Genomic DNA, 26,102 nt, shown 5'->3' on the forward strand with positions numbered 1-26,102 from the left:
ATTACTGTATATTTGGTTTCAATGCCACAGGTAGTCAGCACGCTGTATTGATCTGAACTAAAACCTTTAAAAACAATTATAAATCACATCAGAAGTTTCACACAAACAATCAATGTCCATCCAAAATAGTCAGTATAAAAATGTCATCAGAAATCCCTCATATAAAAAAAAAAGAAAAGAAGCTGAAAACACTTCTACCAGTGAATAACAGCTCCATATCTCAGATCTATGAGTATTCAAAATACAGATACAGAGTTGATATATATATATATATATATATATATATATATATAGACACACACACATATATATTATACTCGGGAATAAAAAGCATAACTTTTTCAAAAGACTTTTTTTTTCTTAGGTATATTTAAAATATTACATCTAAAATTGTGCATTCAATTGTTTACAACCATCAGTGTTGAGGTGGGCAAGTGTGATGAGGTACTCCTGTGTTGCAGAGGTGTTCCTTGAGCTTAAAAACAGACCATAGCATAAAATCAGGACTTCAGGCTATATACACAGTTTAATGAATAATTAGAATGACACAGAGGAGTGACATACTCAGCGTGCATGACTTTCTTATTAGACAGTTTTAGTACACATAAGAGAGCACCCTGTTTCAGAATTATATTTGTGCAAATTCCATGCAAACAGCAAAGCCCAGATGAAATAAATATATGAGAGTTGTTTTACTAGTCATAAGATTTGTATTTCCGTCCATCCAATACTATTAATTACATAGTTTCAATTTCACTTACAAATTCCCTTCTCATCCCCACAGTTAAAGGAGAAGCAACAGAATGATGAGCATCTTTCTGTCACTCTGCTTTCTTCCCCTTTCAGCATGCTCCTTGCAAACAACACAACTGATTGGCTGCTTGTGTCTCTCTCCCCTTCTCTAAGCTCTGCTGTATAGACTACAAAGTGATGATACCAAATCAAATTCTGGTACTAATATTGCTTGCTATAAAAAATAAAACAGTGATGTAATAATGATCACAGAGCTGCATTATTTTGGAGTTCAGCTTTAAGCCTAGGTTCACTGATGCAGTGTGATTTCGATCCATTTTTCAGTGCAACTTCAAGGGACAGTTGCAGTGCAAATTGATGCAGTTCCAATGTGATTCTGATGTGATTTGGACACTATATAAATACAGCTACATTTTCTGTGCTGTGTGAGGAAAGCAAAGACTGGGAGAGAAAATGTGCTTGAATTCATATGACAATTGGACAGATAAGCAATTTGAAAGCATTTTCGTTGAAGTCTATGGACCTCAGAATTACACTGCAAAGCACCAAACTCGCGAAAGGACCCTTTTCAAAGTCTGACTGCAGCCCTATTGCAAGTATGTGAATGGGCTCCATAGAAACTTATGTCATTTCACTTGTCATGAGATTTAAAGTGGAGCTCCACCCAAAAGGGGACCTTCCACTGTAAGGATTGGTCCCCTGCTCCCCATTAAGGATTGGCAACTTTAGGGAGTGGCTGCCCAAAACTGACAGGTATCGCCTAGGAGATCGGAAGTGGAAGTTGTCCCTCCCCGTAGTCTTCTGGGACACGTGACAGGACCATTCACAAATTGCAGCGCTACTCGCATGCGCAGTGAGCATCCAGCAGTGAAGCCGCAAGCTCTCACAGCTGGGTGCCCACACTGAAGATGCCGGCACCAGGAACACAGGGCAAACGGTGAAACTGGCTGCGAGGAGGACACCGCAGGATTGAGGGACAGGTAAGTGTCCATTTTTAAAAGTCAGCAGCTACAGTTTTTGTAGTTGCTGTCTCTTATTTTATTTTTTTTTCTTTGGAACTCACCTTTAATGCGAACTGAACCGCATTAGAAAAGCATCAGTGTGAAACAGGACTTTATACAATACAATACAACAAGAATAATAATAACCATGACAAAATGTATAAACTTTATAAATACAAAACAGAAAAAAAAATCACCAAAACCAGTTGAGCCCCCATTCAAAACAGCATAACCAGATCCTACAAACATGTAGAAATCTACCAGCTATAACACATGAACAACAGCAGGTATATAGATTAAAATTTTATAATATATTACAAGATTCTTCTGCATTTCCTTTTTGTTTTACCATCCTTTTTTAAAGAATCTATGAATTCTTTTATTTAAGAAAAATGATCATTGGGGCTCCTTAAACACTGATGCATTTTTGCTGTGTTTACCTTGCTAAAAATGCAAGAAAAGCTAAAAAAAAAATCCCTTTAAATGCTATGGGGCTCTTCACACCACTACTCTGCAGGGTGCAGTGCATTTTGTCCTGCATGCTGCATCTTGGGTACGCTTCAACAACGCATTAAAAACGCACTGTGATATATATTTCGGTGCGTTTTTTTAGTCATATCTCCATGTTTCACAGGTGCATGCTGGGAGTCAGGCATCCAGAAAATGCACAGAAAACGCATCGAAAATGCATATATGTTTTGATGCATTTTTTTTTCCAAGCGGCAGTGTGAAAGCAGCCTTAAGTAAATTAATAAACCAATCAGTGTAAACTGAAAGATGATAAGATCCTTTATAATACATAGTTGTACATCTAATCACAAATGATGTTTTATAATTAATAAAAGAGACAATTTTAGCAGGGTACACTGTGAGGTGTGAAGAGGTTACGGAACTAAGGTAATGAGCTGTATTAATGACTACTTTATTTTGTTTTGCATGATATATTTATTTATCTCTTCAGTTGAGGAATCAATTTGTTTTCTTATAATCTATGGCAGTTTTATATGGCTTTAAGGTTAATTTGCATGGATATTGCTATTTCACCAACTGATGTTTATTAACTCCCGTAGTTTGTTGCCTTTTTAATATGAACTACAAAGCTAACTACCCTTTACAAATGTCCCCTGAGCATTTCTAGGATAGCAATTCCAATAGGTGACAGGGTTGAAGCAGACCCAGTAACACCTTCTGGAGTAATGAGCCAGAGACAGAAATTTAATGGAGTAGGCTGTTGTGTTCCATGAGCAGTGTACTGCGTGAATACAACACAACCGTGACCTGAAAAATGCAAGAGAGGGACTTTAATATTTGAGGAGCACAAGTTAAATGAATGAAAAATCAGCAGTACCTACATCCAGAAAAGCTATTTTCCATTGATAGCCACAGATGGCACAGACACACTGTTTGACCATCAAATGTTATATACTTTGTATTATACTTAGGCAGTACAACACATAAAAAGGTAACAGAATTAAATATTGTAGTCATAAAAAGAACAAAAATGACTACAAAATAAAGGCATACGAATTATGTTTGTAGAGGAGTAAATACTAAAACAACACCAGAATACTATATCTTGCTTACAAACTAATTATTAAAAAGCCAGGATTTGCAGTTTAATTCTCTCTAGCAACCAAACAGATTTCAACAGTCATCAGTAAAAAGTACTAAGACACAGACATTTCTGGTTGGTTGCTCCGAGGTGTGCTGGGTTTTTATTTTTGTCTTAATAAAAAATTGCAAAATAACATAAAAATATATTGTTACTAATGTAGCACCCTCCTAGTTTAGCAAGGGGGCGCTAGACCCTAATGGTTAGTCAAGATCTAGTTAGCAGCTCAAGTGAGATAGCCAGAGGGGGCCCTCTGGAGGCTTGGCAAGGGGCTGAGACTCTCTTAGGGCTCATGTACACAGGGAATTTGAAAAACTGACCGCTAGAAACTGACTGCCAGAAAACGTAGGTCAAATATATCAGTTTAGCCGCGTTTACCTACCGCGTTTATGTGCATTTAGCCACGTTTATGCACATTTGCGTTTAGAAGCGTTTTTAAAAGATAACCTCAGGAGACCCTCCCAAATGCCTAGAATGCACTGAAAAATAGTAAATTCACTAAAAAAGGCTACTAAAATACTGCATGAGTTATTTTATCAAGTCATGCGGCATTTTAGTAGTGAAAACCATGCGGTAATGTTTCAGCTGTCAGAGGGATTCCCCACTGACAGCTGAATGTAAAAGAAAGAATTGGCGGCAATTCAAAAATAATTAAAAAACGGCATGGGGTCCCCCCTCCCATCCATATCAAGCCCTTTGGGTCTGGTATGGATTTTGAAGGGAAGCCCCACGGCACAATTTAATAAAAAAAATGGCGTGGGGTCCTCCCCAAAATCCATACCAGACCCTTATCTGAGCATGCAGCCCGGCATGTCAAGAAAGGTGGGCAAGCCAGCACCCCCTCCCCTCCTGAACCATTCCAGGCCACATGCCCTCAACATGGGGGGTGCTTTGGGGGGGAGGGGGCTCCCCCCAAAGCACCTTGTCCCAATGTTGATGGGGACAAGGGCCTCTTCCCCACAACCCTGGGCTGTGGTTGTGGGGGTCTGCGGGCGGGGGGCTTTTTGGAATCTGAAAGCCCCCTTTACCAAGTGGGCCTCCAGATCCCGCCTCCCCCCCACGTGAATGAGTATGGAGTACATGGTACCACTATCCATTCACAAAAACAAATCTGTAGTGTGAAAAAAGACAGGAGACATTCTTTGACAAGTCCTTTATTAACCACTTCCAGTCTGGACACTTTTACCCCCTTCCTGTCCAGGCCAATTTTCAGCTTTCAGCGCTATCACACTTTAAATGACAATTGCGCGGTCATGCAACACTGTACCCATATGAATTTTTTAGCATTTTTTTGAGACAGATAAAACTTTATTTTGGTGGTATTTATTCACCACTGGGATTTTTATTTTGTTTTGCTATATAAATGAAAAAGTCCCAAAATTTTACAAATAAATAATCTTTCTTCATAAATCTTGGCCAAAATTTATTCAGTTATCTTTTTAGTAAAAAAAAAAAAAAAAAACCAAATTAGTTTATAACCAAAAATTACAATTTTTAAATTTTTTTTTTTTACATTTTTATTTTCTTTTCTTATATTTTTATTTACGTTTTATTTTTATTTATTTTTTTACACCCTAGCAGTACAGAGTCCTTGTGAGGGGTTATGAAGATTTTTTTTACACTGATTGCTTTTACACCCATAAAGGCTCTAAAAGCAATAATTTCTCCTTCTCTCAGGCTGTATTCTTGCAGTCATTGAGAAATACTGTGTGAGCTGTAATTGGTCACAGCTTGTCACATGGTACAAGGCTGTTGTGAATAGGCTTGTACCATGTGACCTCTGTGATCATTCACAGATTTCACACGTAGTAAGCAATGATGTCAGAAGTTACATCTTGCTTACTACTCTTCATGTGATCACTGATTGGCCAATCAGTGATCACATGACCGTACAACAATTGGTGTTCCACTGTGTTCAGAGGATACAGCGGGCACCAGGTTGCGGTGCGGCCATTTATAAATGGCCAACCGCCCCTGCACTGCTCCCGTCCGGCCATTTATACACATGGGCCAGACGGGTAGTGGTTAAAAGAAGGAAAATAAAAGAATGTCTCCCAAAGTAGCTCCAACGTCAATCACAATGCCGGCTGCCGCCACTCTGAGCACAGAAAGAAAAAGGCTCCGCTCCCGACGCTTGCTCCCTGGCCATCTGCCTCTGAGCTGGTTTGACAGTTCTTAAATATGTATGTGACCCCACCCCCGTGTAACCCATTACATATTTAAGAACTGTCAAACCTGCGTAGTGGACTGTCATTGCATACGGATAATGCTGGACTTTTTTTTTTCCAAGATAAGCTGGTCTGGGTTTGTTTTTTTACAAGGAGACTATCGGTGTACCCGGTGTACAAGGACTTTGAAAAAAAAAAAGAAGAACCCAAATGATTATTGTTCTCCTTTATTTTATATCGGGCCTTATCACCTATATAGACAGTCAGAGATCGGACTGTGCTACTTTCAATTGGTTGTGTCTGTGTATTCTTTTCTTACTGTTTTGCAGGTCACAGGATGGCTGTCTTCCCTGCAGTTGAAGAACAAAAGAATATATTTTTCTGATGAAGGGTCCTTTCTAGGGGGAGGTGTTTCATCTCTATGTTAATGTGGGTTGGTTTACCCATTTACTCATGGTACTACATTCATTGTCATGCTAGTGGGTTAGCATTAGTCAGGAAGTATAAGTATATAATTTGTGTAAATGTGTACATATAAAAAAATCTATATTTTTGTACTAACTATTTATATTTTGTGTACATATTTCATTCCCCCCTCCCAGCTATTGTAACCTTTTCTCCTCCCATTTTTTGTATAGGACGCCCTGCTCCTGGGCTCAGGAGCCTTTTTGTTCTTTTTCTTGCCCTCAGCCAATGAGGACATGGCTGTTTTTAGTGGGGGTTGAGTGTAGCACGCTCCTAGTTTAGCTAGGGGGAGCTACAATTATATATTGTTTTTCCCTTGCATGTGAGTGTTCATTACAAAGAGAACTTTCACAAAGCTAAGGGAAAATTCCCTTGTAAAGTGAACAGTCTATTAAAATAAATCAATCCTGTGTCTCTTTGAAATTCAATTTTTATAAATATGTAAGAAAACCAATGTAGTGTTATATACAACTCATATCCCTCCCTCCTAGATTGTAATCTCCAAGGAGCAGGGCCCTCCTATCCATCTTGTATTGAACTGTATTGTTGCTGTATTGTAGGGTAGCACAGGGGCTAAATGGTTAGCACCTCTGCCTGGCAGTACTAAAGTCATTGGTTCATATCCCATTCATGGCATCACCTGCCTGGAGTTTGCATGTTGTGCCTGTGTGGGTTTCCTCTGGGTACTCTTGTTGCCTCCCACATTCCAAAGACATGCTGGTAGGGTAATTGGCTCTTATCTCAATTGGCCCTAGTGAGTTAGGAACCTTAGATTGTACACCCCTTGACAGGTAGGGACTAATGTGAATGTACAATATATGTGTAAATTGATGGCGCTATATAAGTACCTGAAATAAATATTGTCTCCCGTTATATTGTAAGGTGCTGAGCAAACTGTTGGCGCCTGTATTATAATAATATCAATTTTAAATCTGTCCTAATAGTAGTGTCTTCTGATCCCATTGGGAGAGGTAGCGGTAGTGATAGAAGCTTATCAAAATGTTCTCAATGCAAAGTGCTGACAGAAACATACTGACAGGAAAGAGCAGTTAGAAGAGAGAGAAGTTCACAGTGGGTTGCTGTTCTTTTATTGACCAATCGGCAGAAGGCAGGAAGGAAGATAACACTGCTGTACACTTCACTGAACAGAGAACGTGGTGTTATGCTCTTGGCTGTACTGTCTGATGAATCACTAATTGGCTTGGACAGAATTACATTTTTTCCAGTGGATAAGCCAGATCACATACAGTATCAGTATGTATATTCCAACTGAGATGCTACTGCTAAAGGGGAAGGGAGAGTGAACTGCGCATGCGCTAGTTTTGAACAAGGGAGAATGCTCGCTCATGTGATGCAGGGGGAGACTGCTCAATTTATGGTGTATCCAGTCTTCTAGGCAGGACAGGACTGAACATGTACAGTGGATGTTTTTCACCAGGCACAGGGGATGCCACTCAGGTATGGTACGTATATAAACTAATCACATTTTTTTCTAAGCTGCAGTGTTTTTAACCTTCTGGGGTCCCCTGACAACATAGTCAATTTTGTTCAAAAGCTGAACTTAACCTTTAAGCTGGCTGTATATGAAAAGTTATTTTGCTTGTTGGCAAACGATCTGAAAACAACCTCTTTATCGCTGCTGGCATCACCCGAAGCAGCTGTGAACTCTACTGCCTGCTCAAACAATTTTGCTTACAAACTATTTAAAATAAGTATATTGTACACAAGGGAATTCTTTAGGAATGCTTGAAGATATGTATGACTGCTGCATCAAATACACTAATTACCACCGATGACACTCAGATCTGTTGGATCACTTGTGAATAATTCAGCCTACATTGCATTCTGAAAAGAAACACTTACAATCACACACCTACATGTGAAGAGCTCCTAGATTAATAACATCCTTAGCATCAATGAATATTTCAAATATACTTTACATTTCTAAAAGAGGCTATTTTAAAGAAATAGTAAAATACAGCTGAATGGCATAGCCATTAGGTCCAGTAGCCATGTCTTGTATAGGTGGAGATTTGATACAAAGGAGTTTATAGTGTGCCAGTAATAAGTCACAGCAAAGTTTTCATCATTGCACCTTTATTATGACAGCTTTTTGTAGTTGTATTTGTACAGTATAATTATTATCTACTACCCATAACCTATTTATTTTTTATCTATCTAAACTTTACTAGAACTGGAGAGTGCCGAATCTGGTGCAGCTCTGCATTGAAACCAATCACCTTCCAGGTTGTATTGTCAAAGCTTAATTAACCTCCCTGGCGGTATTCCCGAGTGTAGCTCGGGGTAAAGTTTCAGTACCACAAGCGGTAACCACGAGCTACACTCGGGCTTACCATGCGGTGCTGCTCCGGGATCCGTTCTTCTCTTACCTTGTCCTGGGCTCCCGCGATGTCCCTCCTGCAGTGTCACCTGTAATGTCCTCCGGCAGATGCCAACATTTGTCTTCTGGGTTCTGCCCCCTGCGACGTCAGGACGTACGGGGGACAGAGCGGCGGGAAATTTGAAAATGACAAAAAGTGACATTCACTAAATTCACTAAAATAACATACATTTTGTCCCTAGTGCTTTGTCCTGTGCCCTGCCAGCATTTTTACTGTTCTTTCTGCCTGGTAACTGAGAAAAGTCCATGGAGTCCAAAAAGCGTCCCTTTAGGTCAAAAGCGGTTTTAGACCAGCTAGAGAACAGCGATAGTAAATCAGAACTACTTGCAGAATTGAGTAATAATGATTCTTGGGGAAATTCGTCATCAGACACTGAAAACAATTTTGCGACTTTGCTCAGTGATGTGCGAACTTGGCGCTATATTTCAAATTTCAGTGTTCTTGGTTTGATTATATTATTGAATTAAATTTATTATTATATTATTATTTTTTATGATTATTTAATAAATTATAATTTATGATTTCGTGTTTCAAATTTTAACATACCCAGTATGTTTACTAGACTCTTGTTCAGACAGATTTCAGTGAGTTATTCCTAAAAAGTACAGGCCTACAATCAAAAAAATACATATTTCCATGCAAAAAAATGTACCGCTTTGAGCACAGAAATATGGACATAATCAAACCGCTAGGGAGGTTAAACAAGCTGAAGTTAGAAGCTGATTGGCTACCATGCTGGGCTGAACCAGTTTCTGAGTGCACCAGTTCTAGTAAATCCCCCGAAGTGTTGTATGTATTTCACAAGTTATAGATTTGCAACTATCTCTTTTGATGTAAATTTACATGGTACTTACTTTAGCATTGTATGCAATGAAGTGTTTTGATAAAGCTTCAGGAGTGTGCATCCATGATTTATCTGAAATAAAAGACAACATGATTTATTCATTTTAATACACTGTGTAATGTTTTATATTCAGTATACCTTGCTCATTTCATTTAGATTCAAATATAATTTAAAGTGGACTCAGATGTTATAAAGCTATATTAACAGTCGTACTGGAATGAATAAAGGATGAAAGAATAGGCTACAATACTTACCTCTTACCTTTCCATGAAAAATACTGCCCTGGGATCCTTTGGTGCTGACCACAAGTTTGAAAGCAGAGCCTTTTGGTTACATGATATTTGCCTAAAGGGGGGATCAGATGATTTTCCTTTCAAGAGAGACCATATGTCTGAGCAAATAGGCCTTAAAATAGTTATAAAGGCTGAAGGCCTTCAGTGTGCATTTTCCCCCACAGCACCCCCAATACTTACCTGAGCCTTATCCCATTTTGTGTCCCATAGACACACAGAGGTGTCTCGGGATGGCAGAAGACCCAAGAAGAGAAGGATTAGGGCTGCTCTGTCCAAAACCATTGCACAGAGCAGATAAATTTGATGTGTTTATTATTTTAAAGAGAAAAAAAAATCTTTATAACCACTTTAAGGCATGTGGTCACCACTGAAGAGCTGGCACCATTTCTCATGGATAGATTGTTATTCAGGCCTCTTTGTTAATTTTCATTAGGGGTGAGCAGACAGGTCAGTCCCCTGTAAGGCGGGAGTCAAGCATCATATATAGAAACTGTATTTCTATCTCTTCTATATATGCCAGCTTCCTGCTGTGAATGGTTCCTTAAGAAGATGCGGGTGTTGGCACCCACTGTGTTCCTAGCAACCACCACTGGCATGGCACATTAGCTTACATGGTGGGGCATGCCTGGCTATGCAAGCAAAGGGGCAGGGATAGCAGTGATTTCACTGCTCAAATATAATCACTGACCACATTTACTGAATGATGTCACTACTATTCCTGCTTCTTCCCTTATATAGCTGGTGACATTCATTCAATAATTCATTCATTCATTCATTATTTCTAGGCTACATGCAATTTTTTTTTTTTGAAAGAGCAGAGATACTATATACCCTTTACTTATTCACATGGGGGGCATTATTTGAGGGACCCCTTGCTTACTAAAAGGGCTTCCAGATTTGGATGAGCACTTCACCTACAGCCCCCCTCAACCACTGGGCCTGAGTTGTGGGAAAGAGGCTTGTTCTCATCAACATAGGAACAAGGTGCTTTGCCAAGAGTGTCTCCCCTGGCAGAGCTCCCCCTCCATTTCAGGGCATGTGGCCTTATATGGTTCCAAGGGGTGGAGCTGACCTTCTTTCCTGGCTAGCCAGGTTGTATGCTCAGATTAAGTCTGGTAGGGATTTTTAGGTAGACCTAATGCATTTTTTTTGTTTTGTGTGTAGTTCCCCTAAAAAAAAAGTAAAAAAAAAAAAAAATATATATATATATATATATATATATATATATATATATATATATATATATATATTTGTGCTCAAAAGTTTGCATACCCTGGCAGAAATTGTGAAATTTTGGCATTGATATTGAAAATATGACTGATCATGCCGAAAATGCTCTTTTATTGAAGGATGATGATCATATGAAGCCATTTATTATCAAATAGTTGTTTGGCTCCTTTTTAAATCATAATGATAACAGAAATCACCCAAATGGCCATGATCAAAAGTTTACATACCCTGAAATGTTGGCTAGACACACAAGGTAACACACATGGGTTAAATGCCAATTAGAGGTTAATGTCCCACATCTGTGGCTTTTTAAATTGCAATTAGTGTCAGTGTATAAATAGCCAATGAGTTTGTTAGCTCTTCCGTGGAAACACTGACTAGGCTAGATTCTGAGCCATGGGAATCAGAAAAGAACTGTCAAAAGTCCTGCGTAACAAGGTAATGGAACATTATAAAGATGGAAAAGGAGATAAAAAGATGTTCAAAGCCTTGAATATGCCAATCAGTACTGTTAAATCACCTATTAAGAAGTGGAAAGTTCAGGGATCTCTTGACACCAAGCCAAGGTCAGGTAGACCAAGAAAGATTGCAGCCATAACTGACAGAATAATTGTTCAGGATACAAAGGGTGGTCCAACTAAGAAGCATGAAACTTCAACTAAGAATGTTGTGTCTGTAAATACAGTACCTCTATGAAAGACAAATATTCTGCACACAGCTATTAGATTTGTGGACACCTAATGCAAATGTCATCTGCTGTAAGCAATGTGAAAATATGCACACAGCAAAATCATTTTTAGCCTACATAGAAACCTGCCACAAGTGTGGATGAAAGGATTGCTATTTAATACCTCCCAACATTAGAACTTGAGAACAAAGGACTCCTTGGAATGAGTAAAAATGCAGAGCATGTAATTCACAGTGGCAAAAAGTATGCATGGCTGCAATGTGCTGAATACTGGACAAGGCATAAAGGGAAATGGGTAAATAGAAGTAGAGCTTACTCACAACAAACTCTACACACATTGGCCGCAGTCTTTGGATCAAACCAAAAAATACCCCTTACTGTGCTATTAGTGAGAGTCTCACATATGCCTAAAGGATTAGGCTAAGCATTTTTAAAAATAAAATAGAAAATAAAGCTTGCATGTTTTTTTTTATCTTATCCTAAAGGCAACTTCATTTAAACAGATGGAAACTACATGGCAATTAGCATTTGCAGAGACAATAAACATACTGGTCAGGAGTATGTAATGTACATCACAGCTGTGGTTAGCACAATGTAGTGTACAACATATCAAATAAAACAAAACTTATTATTAAGGTGCCAAGTGAAAAAATATTGTGTGTAATATGAAGCTGCCCCTAAAAAGGGTGGATAACCACACTTGTGCAAACAAATCATTTTAAATAGATAGGCGCTACATATAAAATGTGCATATATACATATGAGAGGCTTGTTTCACAATATGCCCCTAAACCACACCATTAAGTTGTATTGCACCTAAAGTGAGTAATATAATTCCCAATAACTTTACAGAAGACATAAGAAAAGCACAAAATCAATATAAGTCCACAGGTGAAGTTAGGTTTAAGAAAAGGTGACAGTGCTTTTTATTTCTCTACGTTATGACCCAAAAAAGGAGAGTGACTTTATATCTTCACCACATGCCAGCAAGGAATATATAGATTGCTCACTCACCAGATCTTTTGACCCCAATAAAGGTGGTCAGATGCGCTTTTCGGTCATATAGAGGACCTTCCTCTCAGGTTCTCCTAGATGGTAACCCCCCTCCAGCAGCTCTCCGTTAGTATGGCCAAAAGCTAAGGTATTGGGATTCCCAGCATACCTCCGATGCATCTATTGTGCTCAATGCGGGCTAATCCTTTAGGAGGTTTGGTGCCAGACCGGTCATATAAACCAGACATATAAATATCCTTCTAAGTGCAGTATTTATTAAATGAACATTAAGAACATATAACACACGATTTTGCACTCACCTTGAGTGGTGCCTGTAAACCTGCACCAGTATCTGTAGCCTGTGAATGCCAAAGATGACCGACATGCGTTCCAGGCCTCGCTTTCGCTATGGCTGAACGTTCCCGGACCCGGAAGGGACGTATTGACGTTTCAATGTACGTTTTAGCCAGCAAAACTTCCGGGTCCAAGAAAGTTCAGCCATAGCGAAAGCGAGGCCTGGAGCACATGTCGGCTATCTTTGGCATTCACAGGCTGCAGATACTGGTGTCGGTTTGTTCTTAATGTTCATTTAATAATTACTGCACTTATAAGGATATTTATCTGTCTGGTTTATCTGAGCGGTCTGGCACCAAACCTCCTTAAGGATTAGCCCCCATTGAACACCATAGATGTATTGGAGGCATGCTCAAAAGAACAAACTGGCTTAGATCGATTTCTGATCTTAGACTGATAAGCATAGACCAAAAAATCCAGACAACCAAAACCTTGAACACAGAACGACAATGCATACAATGTCATAATGTTGTCATTTCAGGAGGAGGAAATGTCAGCGGGAAAAGGGTGTCATGCCTCCTGGTGACTTTGATGGAATATAATGACATCTGTAGGTAGCTTGCTTGCGTCCCATTTATTTATGCTAAGTGGACTGTGACCAACTGGTCTATATTAGACCCAGGATTGATTACCGCAGATTGCAGTACAAAGATTGAACTAGAAAGGTATAAATGACGAGCTCTCTTGCTGCTTTACACACACAAATAACATTACTTTATGGTGCATGGTGAGGGCACAGGAAGGTACAATTAAAGTTATATTCATCCTACTTATCAAGGAGGATTTTTTTAGCTCTGAATTCTCATTCTCTAAACACTATAATGCTTTGACAACTGCCTGCTGTCTTCAACTGAAGAACATCTCCTAGATCTGTTCTTTTCTCATGTATGGTACAGCTACATATTGATTTGTGCTCTATCCTAGCAACTCTAAAACCCTTCTCTGCAAACTTTCACTACACAATCTACTCTTATTTCTAATCTGCTACAATTTTATATTCCTTTTGAGTTTTTTTTGCAAGTTCTGCTTCCCTCAATTTGTTTCTTCAATAGCTGCTCATTGTCCTTGGACAAAAATCTAAATTGTATGCGTGCAAACTTATATTATGCAAACACTGCATTTCAATTGAAGCTGTGCTGGGGGAAAGAATGGTTAGAAGATTGTAGGAGATTATAAACTAGGATGCTAAAGGAAGGCAAGTGATAAGGAAAACAAAAGTGTTCAAAATGGAGTGGATTGGAGTGAATATAGCTTGAATTTGGTCAGTAGGAGCAGTAAGGATGCAATTCCACTGTTAAAACTGTTACTAAAATAAAAAGCTGCAGTATACTGTAAATATATTGGCAAATGCAAGAAAGCTTCCAAACAAAATCCACAAAATGGAATTGCTGATGGACAAGGATTATGAAAAGATGGCTATGGAAACTAAATTGGATGAAAAAGAAGTGTTAAAAGAAGTACATAGATAAAGAGGGGGATAGCTCTGTCAGTTACTAAATTCTTTTTTCAGCTCATCTCAGAATGAAGACATCTGTGAAGATTGTGACAGCATGGAGTCTGTTTGGGTCAACTCATTTATGACATTGGCAAATATCAAAATGGCTAAAAATAAAAAGAAGGGCAGCAAACAGATATAGAGTCGTGAAGAAAAATAAGCTATTTCAACTTTTAAGGCAATGCCTGGCAAAGCTATTGGCTACAGTAAACACAGATTTTTATCCTCATCGCAGACTGATATGGCCACTACTGCTTGTCCTCCAAAGTTGCAGTCACACAAAGTCCTGGATGTCCTGGGAATATCCAATGTGAACTATGTATTGGTGCTAGGAATGGGATAAATTTGATGCTCTTTTGTAACACTGTTCAACAAATTTTTATTTTTTTCCAGTTTTGGAAACAAAAGGATCCACTTCTTAATGAATTTCACATTCTGAGTTCAAATATAACAATGAAATTTGTCAATTGGCTCTAGTTTTTCTGTAAACGGAAAGTTTTCTACTATAGGCGTAATGACTACATAATGCACAATAATTATATAGATAGATGTCTTTCCACAAATATAAAGCAAGTGATATTGACTACATAACAAAGCCTAAATGGCATAATATATTGCATAGGATTACCAAGAAAAATTATAGCCATAAGCTAAGTTGAATCATTTTAATACTTAGGATTCTCACTAGTTTTGTCTTCAGTTTGTGTCGGTTTTGCTTCTCTTGGCTTTTCTCTTGTATTCGAGGAAAGGGCTATCTCTTACAACTGCACGTGACTACACTCTTCAGGTTCTTCCTCACTTGACTCAACCACGAAGGATTCTGGTGCTTTAGGAATTGGTAGCCCCTCTCCATGAGGAACTGGACGTATTGCCGATGGAATATTTGGATAGTGCACAGATAACTTTTTCTTCTTATTTAGCCCTTTTACAATTGGAGACACCATACAGAAGTAACAATTACTAACATGATCTGTTGGCTCTCTCCAAATCATTGGCACAGCGAAAGGAATAGATGCCTTTTTTCCATTCAACCATTGCTCCAGTGCCGTCCCACAAGAATTGCAGCATATATGTGGTGCCCAGCTCTTGTCCTGGTCTCCTATCTTGCAGCCAAAATACAAGTTGTAGGCTTTCTTAATCATTCCTGTTATCCTCCTTTTTTGTGAGATAAAAGTTATTTCACCGCAGATATAGCAGAAATTATCTGCTTTATTCACACAAGTTCGAGGCATTACTGAGTAGCCTATATAAGCATAAAACGAAATGTAAAGACGCTGTCGAACTACAATCAGCTACAGATACTGCAGCTTTTATGCAGTGAAGTGATGCAATTAAAGGCTAATATTGCATCATCTCAGTATACATGCAATTTTCTATTGGTCACCAGTATCAATTGCGCAATATGCAGCTGAAGTTGCATCATAATTTTGAATGGCTTACGTCATTAGATGGGTGAATATATCATGGAAACTAGAGCCAATCAACATTTTTTAGGGTCATTTTCGTTTTCAGCACCCCAATATTATGTAAGATTAGCTAATTTTATGCCCAAAACTTTTTACCTGTTGAACAGTGTAATCAAGAGGGGAAAATCTACAAAATTTTGGACATTTCTAAAGAACATAAAATGCAAGGGTCTGGGAACACCTGTACAATCGTGATCATGATATGGTAGAATTGGGATAGCATTCAGTAATATGCTGAACAAATAGGATGCCAAAATTACTAATTTTAAAAAGGAACATACAGTACTTAGACTGCAAATGTGCACTGTTAAAGTTCAGGCTCAGCTAAATCATTTTTTCTTACTTTTGGTTAGACTGGGGAAGGCCTACAACTCCATTCAGGTTCTTACTACTATTTGGGGCTCTGTTGGAGAGATTTTGACTCACTGTCTCAGGTAAAATGGTTTAACCTTTTGCCGTCCGCCTGCTGTTTATAAACGGCAGGATGGTGGCACTCCAGGGGCGGGTTGCCGTTCATAAACAGCACCCGCCATTTCTAGTTGTGCACGCTCCTTTGGAGCGCGCAGCACTGCGATCCAGTGCCCGCTGTGTCCTTCGGACACAGTGAAACACCGATCGTCGGACGGGACCTCTGTACGATGCCCCGATCATGTGATCACTGATAGGCCAATCAGTGATCACATGCAAAGTAGTAAGCAAGATGTCACTTGTGACATCATTGCTTACTACGTGTGAAATCTGTGAATGATCACAGAGGTCACATGGTACAAGGCTATTCACAACAGCCTTGTACCATGTGACAAGCTGTGACCAATCACAGCTCACTCAGTATTTCTCAATGACTGCAAGAATGCAGACAGAGAGAAAGAGAAATGATTGCTTTTATATCCTATATGGGTGTAAAAGCAATCACTGTAAAAAAAAAAAAAATCTTCATCGCCCCCCACAAGTAGGACAGTGTCACTTCCGGTGAGTGGAATGCACACTGAGGGGTCCGTTCCAGGTGGCCATCTTTGTTGTTGGAGCTGTGTGCTGTTGTCCTCTGCAAACCAAATAGTCTGTGAGGTCTCTGGATTGAACTGTGGTCTTGCGGATCTGTGTGAGCCAATGGAGGCAATAAATCTATGCTTTTAACTATCTTTGAACATGTGAGTGGCCTGGTATTATTTGAATACTGCATATGGTATTAGCAATATCACACTATGGTATTTTTCTTTTTTGCACTGCTGTGGAGCTCTTATTAGGAGTAAGTGGAAGGATTACATCAAGCCACACAAGGTGAATAAGGAGCTCTGGAAGATATAGAGGGGGTGTAGGATCCCTAAAATCCTAAAAGGCGCAATACTCACCTACATCTGGTGAGTGCGGTTGAAGTTGATTTTTCACTGGTGAATGGTGGAAGCACATTTCTTTGGGACCTCTATTATATATTTCTTTGCATGTATTTTATATTTTCTTGGACACTTTTATTTATTTAATTTTATTTTATTATACAATCATTTTTTTATGTCATATATTGCTTTTGTTTATTGATGTTATTTATATGGTGAGGAGGTGTTTGATTTGCGCTGTTTATATATAATTTGTTTATCAATTGGTGTATTCCACCTTTGCATAGCAGCATATTTTCACCTTTATCACCCATTCCATGATTTTCCTGTGTGCTGGGGTTTGTGATATATATATTTTTTGGGGTTTTATGAGCCCAAGACAACATCAAAGAGCTTTAGGATGGTGAGCTGAAGGAGACCGGGGAACATTAGTTCCCCGGTCTCCTCTGGAGTGAATAAAGCCAAAGGTGACAATTATTTCCCTACTTAGGTGAAAATGATTTCTAATAGACCCCCCAATGTCTCCATAAAGAGTACCTGCCACCTGCCCAATGCTATCTTATGAGGGGTTGTTAACCCATTGTGATAGCAATAAAGTTAAATTAAAAAAAATAAAAAGATTTTAAAAGGAAAGTACAAAAAATTTAATTAAAAAAATGTATTAACAGAAAAAAAAATGACTGGAACCCCCGTTGCCCTACACACATGTAAATGCAAACACATGTGCAGGGTCCACATGTGTATGTATATTGTGAATACACCACCCATGTGAGGTATTGCCGCGAATGTTGAAGTGAGAGTAATAATTCTAGGACCAGAGCTCACAGTTAAATCTAAATTGATGAACAGTAAAGTCTTTTAAAGTGTCTCCTATGAAGATTTTAGGGAACCATGGTTTTTCACAATATCACGAACGCACACAATTTTATGACTTGATATATTTGGTAAGTATTTAGTTGACACAACCCCATCTTTTATATTTAACAAAAAAACTGGGTATTATATTGTGTGTGTCTACACTAAAATTCACTGTATTACATTTTTCCTGCTAATATGTGTTTAATAAACAATTGCTCAAATATTGCTTGACACACAAAATGGTAACTACTATCTTTTTATTCAACATGGCCTCTGATTTTAGAATATATATAATGTTCTGGGGGTTTTAAGTAATTTTACAGCCAAAAATTAAGATTGTAAAAAATTAAAAAATTATCTAGAGCAAAAGTGGTTAAAATAAATAATGAACATGAATTGCAGAATTTTTTAAATAATTTTCTAGGAATAAAGGAGAATTGATTTATTTAGAACCACATGCTCTCTAAAATTGCAGATACATAGCATGGAATAGTGCCCCATCATTTGTGTCACTGTGGGAGGAATAGTGCCTTATCATTAGTGTCAGTGGGAGGAATCGTGCTCCATCATTGGTGTCAGTGGGAGGAATAGTGCCCCATCATTGGTGTCAGTGTGGGAGTAATAGTGCCCCATCATTGGTGTCAGTGGGAAGAATAGTTCCCCCGCTATTGGTGTCAGTGGAAGGAATAGTGCCCCATCATTGGTGTCAGTGGTCAGCACAGCAATGTAAGCACCATTGGTGTCAGTGGGAGGAATAGTGCCCCATCATTAGTGTCAACGTGGGATGAATAGTGCCCCATCATTGGTGTCAGTGAGAGGAAAAGTGTCCCCTCACTGGTGTCAGTGACACCAATGATGGGGCACTATTCTTCCCACACTGACACTAATGATGGGGCACTATTCCTCCCACACTGAGACTAATGATGCTTACATTGCTGTGCTGACCCCTGCTCCAGCCTGAGTTCCCTCCCTCTCCTATCCACAGCCAGCATACCTGACTGCAGCAGCACCATCTGCTCAGCCCAGATCCCGGCCATATGACACAGACACTTACCTTACCGATCAGCTGTCTTCCTTCTCCAGCCGCTCTCCCCCTCTTCACCGGCTCCGGCTGGTCCCTCACTCGATCTTCTTCGATCTTTGCACTGCTGCTACTGCTTTCCTAGCTCCGCCTCCATGCTGGTGATTGGCCGACTATGAGCCTTTCCTGAGCTAAAGATCTGGCGGCCAATCACCGCTAGCAGAGGGAGGGAGAGGCTGCCATAGGCTGCCCAGTGATCCCGGGGGTGTGACCAGTTAAGAGGGGTGGCATGTCATCCCACTCACATCGCGATCAAGAACCAGGGAGATGAAGACACTGGATGGACACCCTCTCCACCTCTCCTTCAGCAGCGCCTCGTGGACCGGATCGAAGTGGGACATGGAGTTGCAGAGAAAGGTAAGACACAACAGCCCCTGTCCCTTTCCCACAGAAGTGTCCCTTCCATGGGTAAGGGGGGCGCAGCCACCCCTCTGAAATGTGCCGCCCTAGGCAAACGCCTTGTTTGCCTCGTGGCAAATACGCACCTGGAGGTTTTTTTGTTGTTTTCTCTACATGAGAAACTGAGTTTAAATAAAGAACTGAGTTTAACTCTATTTAGCTAAAGAATAAGTCTTTTAGCTGGTCTGGCCTCAGCATTGCAGTTTCCTCTTCTTTATCCGCAACAGTGGAAGGTGGGCTTTATCCTGGAGTGAGTGGCATACACATAATAACATGTAAGCACCGCTTAGGTTTGGCGTACTCTGAACCCAGGCTGCATTATTGTGTTCCCTTAGGGGGCATGGAGAGGGTAAGTAGAAATTAGATTTCTTTTTTTTTTTAATAGGGGAAGGGAGATAAAAAATAGTAGCAGTTCTACTTGAAAATAAAAGATGCCATAAAAAAAATATTCCATTTAGAGGTGGAAGAATACAAATGAGGTATTTGTCCATTAAAGCATTCACAAACTTGTACAATTGAAAATATGATTTAAATTTACATAAGCAAACATCACTAGAGTAAAAGGCAGCTGAAGCCATATGCAAATCTAGCCTTTTCTGGTAAAGAAGTTTGCTCTTCCCATCTACTGAACCTCTCTATTACCTAAAACAGAAATGCAGTATGCATCCTGGACACTACTGTTACTACTACTGAAAGACCTTGTAAATTTAAGCAATTATAACTACAAATATGGCCTTAAATAAGACAATTCTGAAAGTATGAACAGAGATAAAAGAACCGCCCTATTCTAACAACAGGGTAGTCATTAAAAAGCACCACCCTGAAAAAGAACAAGCATACCACGTTATACCACATATATGGTTTTCTGTAATAACTTCAGTTCATATTAGCTTTTTTTCTGTTTCCATGAGTAATTAAAACTTTAATTTTATGACTATCATTTGACATGTAACAAGGGTAGTGGTATGCTGTAAAATTCAATTTCATGGCAAATCCTGTTGCATTTGCTGTTCAAGAGACATCTAATTTTTTAAATCTTGACTTTACCTAACTTTTTAAGAACTTATGTGCAGCTCAGGTGAATCCCAAGATACCTGCTTGCTATTTCTAAATGTGAAATGAAAATGAAGCAAATTACATTTGGATACAAATATAATTATTTTAATTAAAATATATGTTTTGCCAAAAAATCAATTTAATGGTTCATTTAAACATACCATTATTATGAAACAGCTGCAAGTTTTACCATTACCCAAAATTTGCTGCTGTCTAAAAAAATTAAATTTAAATTGAAAATATTTATGAAGTGCTGTGATGGGATATCTAAGCTAAGCTCAGTAGGTTTACTGTGGACATCTAAATCAATTCATCAATCATTGCATTACACGAACAGTACTATCCAGTGAAATACTTAATAAATTAAGTAATATCATTTAAAGATAACTATATTCCCTGTAACTGTCATTTATTATCATATCTATTTTAGAATTACATATTTTATGGATTTTTAGCTCACAGTTTATTGCATTATTTAGCACAAATATGAGAAGCTTTAAAGTGGACCCTAACTCAAGCAAAATAATTCTTCAAACAGTATGGGACAAGTTAGTTATGAAAAACATAGCAAAATTGGAAATTGATGTGCCACACCATTACTATTAGGTCCAGATACAAGAATGTGCCAATAAAGGTCAAGGGGTACACTCCAAAAAGTACCCAACGCATTTCAGGGGTGCAAGAAAGTCCCCTTCATCAGAGCTAGAAAAAACCTAAACCTTCATTTTTCTAAAATAACAAACATGTTATACGTTCCTGCTCTGTGCAATAGTTTTGCACAAAACAACCCCCAACCTCCACTTCTGGTGGCCCCAGCTCTAGGCGCTGGACTGAATTAGGACTGGGAATGCATTAAAGATTTAAAAAATGTCTTACCTTTAGAACTATTTTACAATCAAATACCCAATGGCCAATAGTATTGGAAGTATAAAAATTAAAGTCTGGTTACATTGGGGTTTATTTACTAAAGCTGGAAAGTCCAAAATCAGACTCCCTTCTGCATAGTAACCAATCAGCTTCTAACCTCAGCTTGTTCAATGAAGCTTTGGCAATGAAACCTGGAAGCTGATTGGTTTCTATGCAGAAGTGAATCTGATTTTGCACTCTCCAGCTTTAGTAAATAAACCCCATTGAGTCAACATACAAGAACCTTTTATATAAAAAGAAAAGTAGAAAAAATAAAAAAAAATAATTCTGATTTGGACCTAGTGAGCATAAGTAAATAAAAATTAGCAAAATACAGTATATCCAAAAAAGTATATGCTTATAACTTGAGCTAAACACTGCACAGTCAGTCCAAGTGTACAATTCCTGAAAAATCCCTTTCAGCCTTACCAACATCATGCAGTATGAGGATAAACCCAAGCACAGCAAACATTATTTGGGCAGCACAGTGGCTAAGTGGTTAGTCCTTCTGTCTTGCAGCACTAGGATTGTTGGTTTGAATCCTACCTGACTGCAGTTCGCATGTTCTCCCTGTGCCTGTGTGGATTTCCTCTGGGTACTCCAGTTCCCCCCACATTCCAAAGACATCCTGGTAGGTTAATTGGATCCTGTCTATGTCTGGGCCTGTATGTATGAATGTGAGTTAGGGACCTTGGATTGTATGCTCCTAGAGGGTTAGGGACTGATGTGAATGTACAATATATATGTAAAGTGCTGTGTGAATTTATAGCGCTATATAAGCACCTGTAATAATAATAATAATAATAATAATAATAATAATACATTAGTGGTGGCTCCAACAGAGATAGTACAATCCAAGTGTACTGTGTGTGCCGTCAAGAAGGTGATCAAAGATTGTATAATGACTTTTCGGTATTTTCTTGCTGCTTAACTGATTAGTGTACATTGGTGGATGCAGCCAGACCTCTCCAACATTTCTATTGTCTTGGAAGCTGCATTTCTACAATCCTCGGAAGCTCTACAATTTCTAGTGTTTAGGGGCCCCAGGTCACTACATAATCTCACCCCATCTATGCGTACCACCCTGCGGGCCTGGGAGGCTGGGCTTAGATTGGAATCTCTCCACCCTAGATCTTGCTCCCCGCATACCCCGTTGTGGTTAAATCCTTCTCTTCTTCATTTCGCCTCTCTTCCGGACCCCCAATTATGGGTTAAGTACCATATTAAAACCTTGGAGTACATCATGGGTTATGGCGAACTCCTTTCTTTTTCCCACTCTTCAAGCTAAATTTAATTTGCCCCCGCATTCCTTCAGATACCTTCAGGTCTCCCATGCCTTTAGAGGTCAGTTCCCTGTTCGACCTCTCTCCCTTTCCTATTCTGAGTTGGAGTCTGTCCTTCGTGTACCACACATGAAAAAGCCCCGATTGGTATTATACCGATATCTTATTGTGGCGGCCACCCTGAATTGGTATCTTTACGTCTGAAGTGGAGGACAAATATTCCTAATTTGGATGATGATGATTGGTCTGATATATGGGAATATCCTTTCTCTCCCCTAGTTTCTGCCAGAGATAAACTGATTAAATGTAAAATTTTACACTGGGCTTACTTTGCCCCGTGTCGGTTATAGAATGAACCCCTCTTTTTCTCCAGTATGCTGGTGTTGTACTCATGAAGACGGAGATTTTTTTCATATCTTTTGGACCTGTCCCACTATTATGTCTTTTTGGCAGGCAGTATTAAATACAATTGAATTAGTACATATTTGTGTTCCCCTTGACCCAAAATTCTGTTTATTGGGGCTCGTAGAATCGCTGGCTCCCGCTGTTGCCAAGCGCACCTTATTAAAATCTTGTTGTTTTATGCTCGTAAAAACAATCACTCTAAACTGAAAAAAAAACGTCTCCCCCTGCCATGACCTATTGGAAATGTCTGGTGAATTCAAATTTACCCCTTTATCAGACTGCCTATTCTATCAGAGGATGCCCCCACAAACTTTATAAAATTTGGTCATGTTGGCTTGATGATACTTCAACCACCACTGTGGCAGCTGATATGGGGAATTGATTAACAGATAGTCACCCAGGTGCTTTGTTTTTTCTGTTGTTAGCTGGATTCCCTTTTATATTTTATCGTCCTGTTATATTGTCTATAAATGATTAGGCCTTGAATATTATGTGTGCCCCCCCCTTTTTTTTTGTTTTTCTTCCTTGGGTTGTTTTGAACCATTGTTGTTTTATGTACACTCTGTTGGGCTTTGACTGTGCCCCTGCGTGGGCGTCTGTTGTCTGTATGTTTTTATATATTTAAAATAAAAAAAGATTAAAAAAAAAAGAAAATAATGTATAATCACGGGCTATTCAATACACCATGCAGTAAAGCATGCTGCTAGTCTTTGCATTGTATATTACCACCAGTATTGTAGTTGTGTGACTCCCAGTGAAATATGCAACTGAATGTTGTAAGTGGTGGAGCAAAGCTCCTGATCATCCTGCCTAAATACAGCTGTTCAATTAAATGGATTCTGATGGTTTTACAGAGTTTTAGATCTAGATCAGCAAGAGACCCAGATACAATAAGGGAATAAATATAATGATTTCTGATTATTTTATAAGATAAATCCTGTCCAGGTCCACATAGCAGTGGTGATGGTGTCCAGGTGAGATCTGTTGATTTGTTGTATTAAGAGGAAATCTCCCAGTAGTAAAGTACTTAAGGTGATCCAGAAGGGTCACTCTATATACTTAGCCATAATGAGGGGACCATTCTGTCTTGGGTTTTAAGGGTTTAGAAAGATATTTCACTGATATGTGCTCTTACTGTATGTTATCACAGATAAAGTTGTCTATAAGCCTCTGTAGGTTCCTGAGGTATGTTGATAGAATTAGTATAGGAAGTGAGGGAAAGAGGTATAATATATGAGGTAATATAAAAATTGTAAGTAAGATTTTCCTGCCTGCCCATTTCACAGATCTTTATACAATATGGAGTCTTTATCAAGAAATGTAGTGTAATTGGCAATGAAAAGGTTATATCCAGGGTATATACGGTTTACCTTGGTACGTTTAAGTCACCTGTCACACCGCTACGATTTAAAATTGCGTGATTTGTGTGGGATTTCAGGTGTGATTTCTGAAGACTTTATTGCTACTTGTAAAGATGATTTTCAATGATTTCTTGCAAATTGCAGTGTGATTTCCATTATATTCTATGTATGTGAAATCACAACAAAACTGCAGAAGTAGTGCAAGAACTGCTTTAGAAATTGTGCTGCAGCAAATCACACATTAAGACACTGACATTGACATTAATTAGATGCGATTTCAGGTGAGATTTCAATTCCCAAATTGCACTTGAAATTGCACCTGTATAACCAGGCACTTAACCTCCCTGGCGGTATGATTATTTCAGATTTTTGGTGCTGAAAGCGGTACCATTATTTTGCATGGAAATTTGGCGTTTTATATTGTAGGCCTGTAATTCTTAGGAATAACTCACTGAAATCTGTCCGAACAAGAGTCTAGTAAACATCCCAGGTAGGATAAAACTTGAAACACAAAATCATAAATTATAATTTAATAAATAATCATAAAAAATAATAATATAATAATAAATTTAATTCAATAAAATAATCAAACCAAAAACACTGAAATTTGAAATATAGCACCAAGTTCGCACATCACTGAGCAAAGTCGCAAAATCGTTTTCAGTGTCTGATGACGAATTTCCCCATGAATCATTATCACTCAATTCTGCAAGTGGTTCTGATTTACTATTGCTGTTCTCTAGCTGGTCTAAAACCGCTTTTGACCTAAAGGGACGCTTTTTGGACACCATGGATGTTTCTCAGTTTTCAGGCAATAAAAACAGTAAAAATGCAGGCAGGGCACAGGACAAAGCACTAGGGACAAAATGTATGTGAAATGGTTTGATACAGTAATGTTTTACTATGTGATTTTAGTGTATTTAGTGAATGTCACTTTTTGTCATTTTCAAATTTCCCGCCGTTCCGTCTCCCGTATGTCACGAGTCGACGCTCGCAGGGGACGGAAACCAGAAGACAGATGCCGGATTACATTGCTGGGGACACTGCAGGAGGGACATCGCGGGAGCGCAAGGTAAGTGATCGAGGGATCGCGGAGCAGCGCCACATGGTATTCCCGAGTGTAGCTCGGGGTTACCGCTTGCGGTACTGAAACTTTACCCCGAGCTACACTCGGGAATACCGCCAGGGAGGCTATGAAAGGTGCTCCAGAGAGGGGGGAGACACAGGAAATATCTCATTTGATTTGAGATGAGATGTGCATGGGAAATATAAATTATTTTGATTTGTTTATTTTGTATAAGGAGAGCTTCCCCAAACTGTGTATGAAAACCTTGGAAGAGAATTTATAGGGTTAGTTATAGAAATGAATCTATAATCTGCATAAAGACCTATTTTATACTCAATTCCGCCTACCATCAGTGCAGAGAGCCAAGTTTATACAAATGGATTCAGCTAGGGGTAAAATTATTATTGCAAATATAAAGGGGGATAGCTGGAATCCTTGCCTTGCTCCATTAGTTATATTAAATGGATTAGAAAGTGTACCAGAGTTCCAGACCCATGCACTAGGAGATAGAGTGCTTTAATAACTGATCCAATATGACCAGTAAGAACGAATTTATGACCTCTGTAGCGAATGTTTATCCACGATCAAGAAT

General features: G+C 38.9%; 1 protein-coding gene across 5 annotated transcripts in view; it reads right to left on the reverse strand.

Annotated features, from left to right (window-relative positions):
* GULP1 (GULP PTB domain containing engulfment adaptor 1) overlaps positions 1–26,102 on the reverse strand; it is a 639,668-nt gene that overhangs the window by 267,148 nt on the left and 346,418 nt on the right. For all 5 annotated transcript variants that reach the window (XM_089670051.1, XM_089670042.1, XM_089670060.1 and 2 more), the window contains one exon: positions 9,256–9,317. In XM_089670051.1, the coding sequence (XP_089526177.1) occupies positions 9,256–9,317 (62 nt within the window). The remainder of the gene's footprint in view (positions 1–9,255; positions 9,318–26,102) is intronic.

Source organism: Staurois parvus, unplaced genomic scaffold (genome assembly GCF_062004578.1).
Source record: "Staurois parvus isolate SC_StPar_1 unplaced genomic scaffold, SC_StPar_1.0 ptg000011l, whole genome shotgun sequence".
Lineage (NCBI taxonomy): Eukaryota > Metazoa > Chordata > Amphibia > Anura > Ranidae > Staurois > Staurois parvus.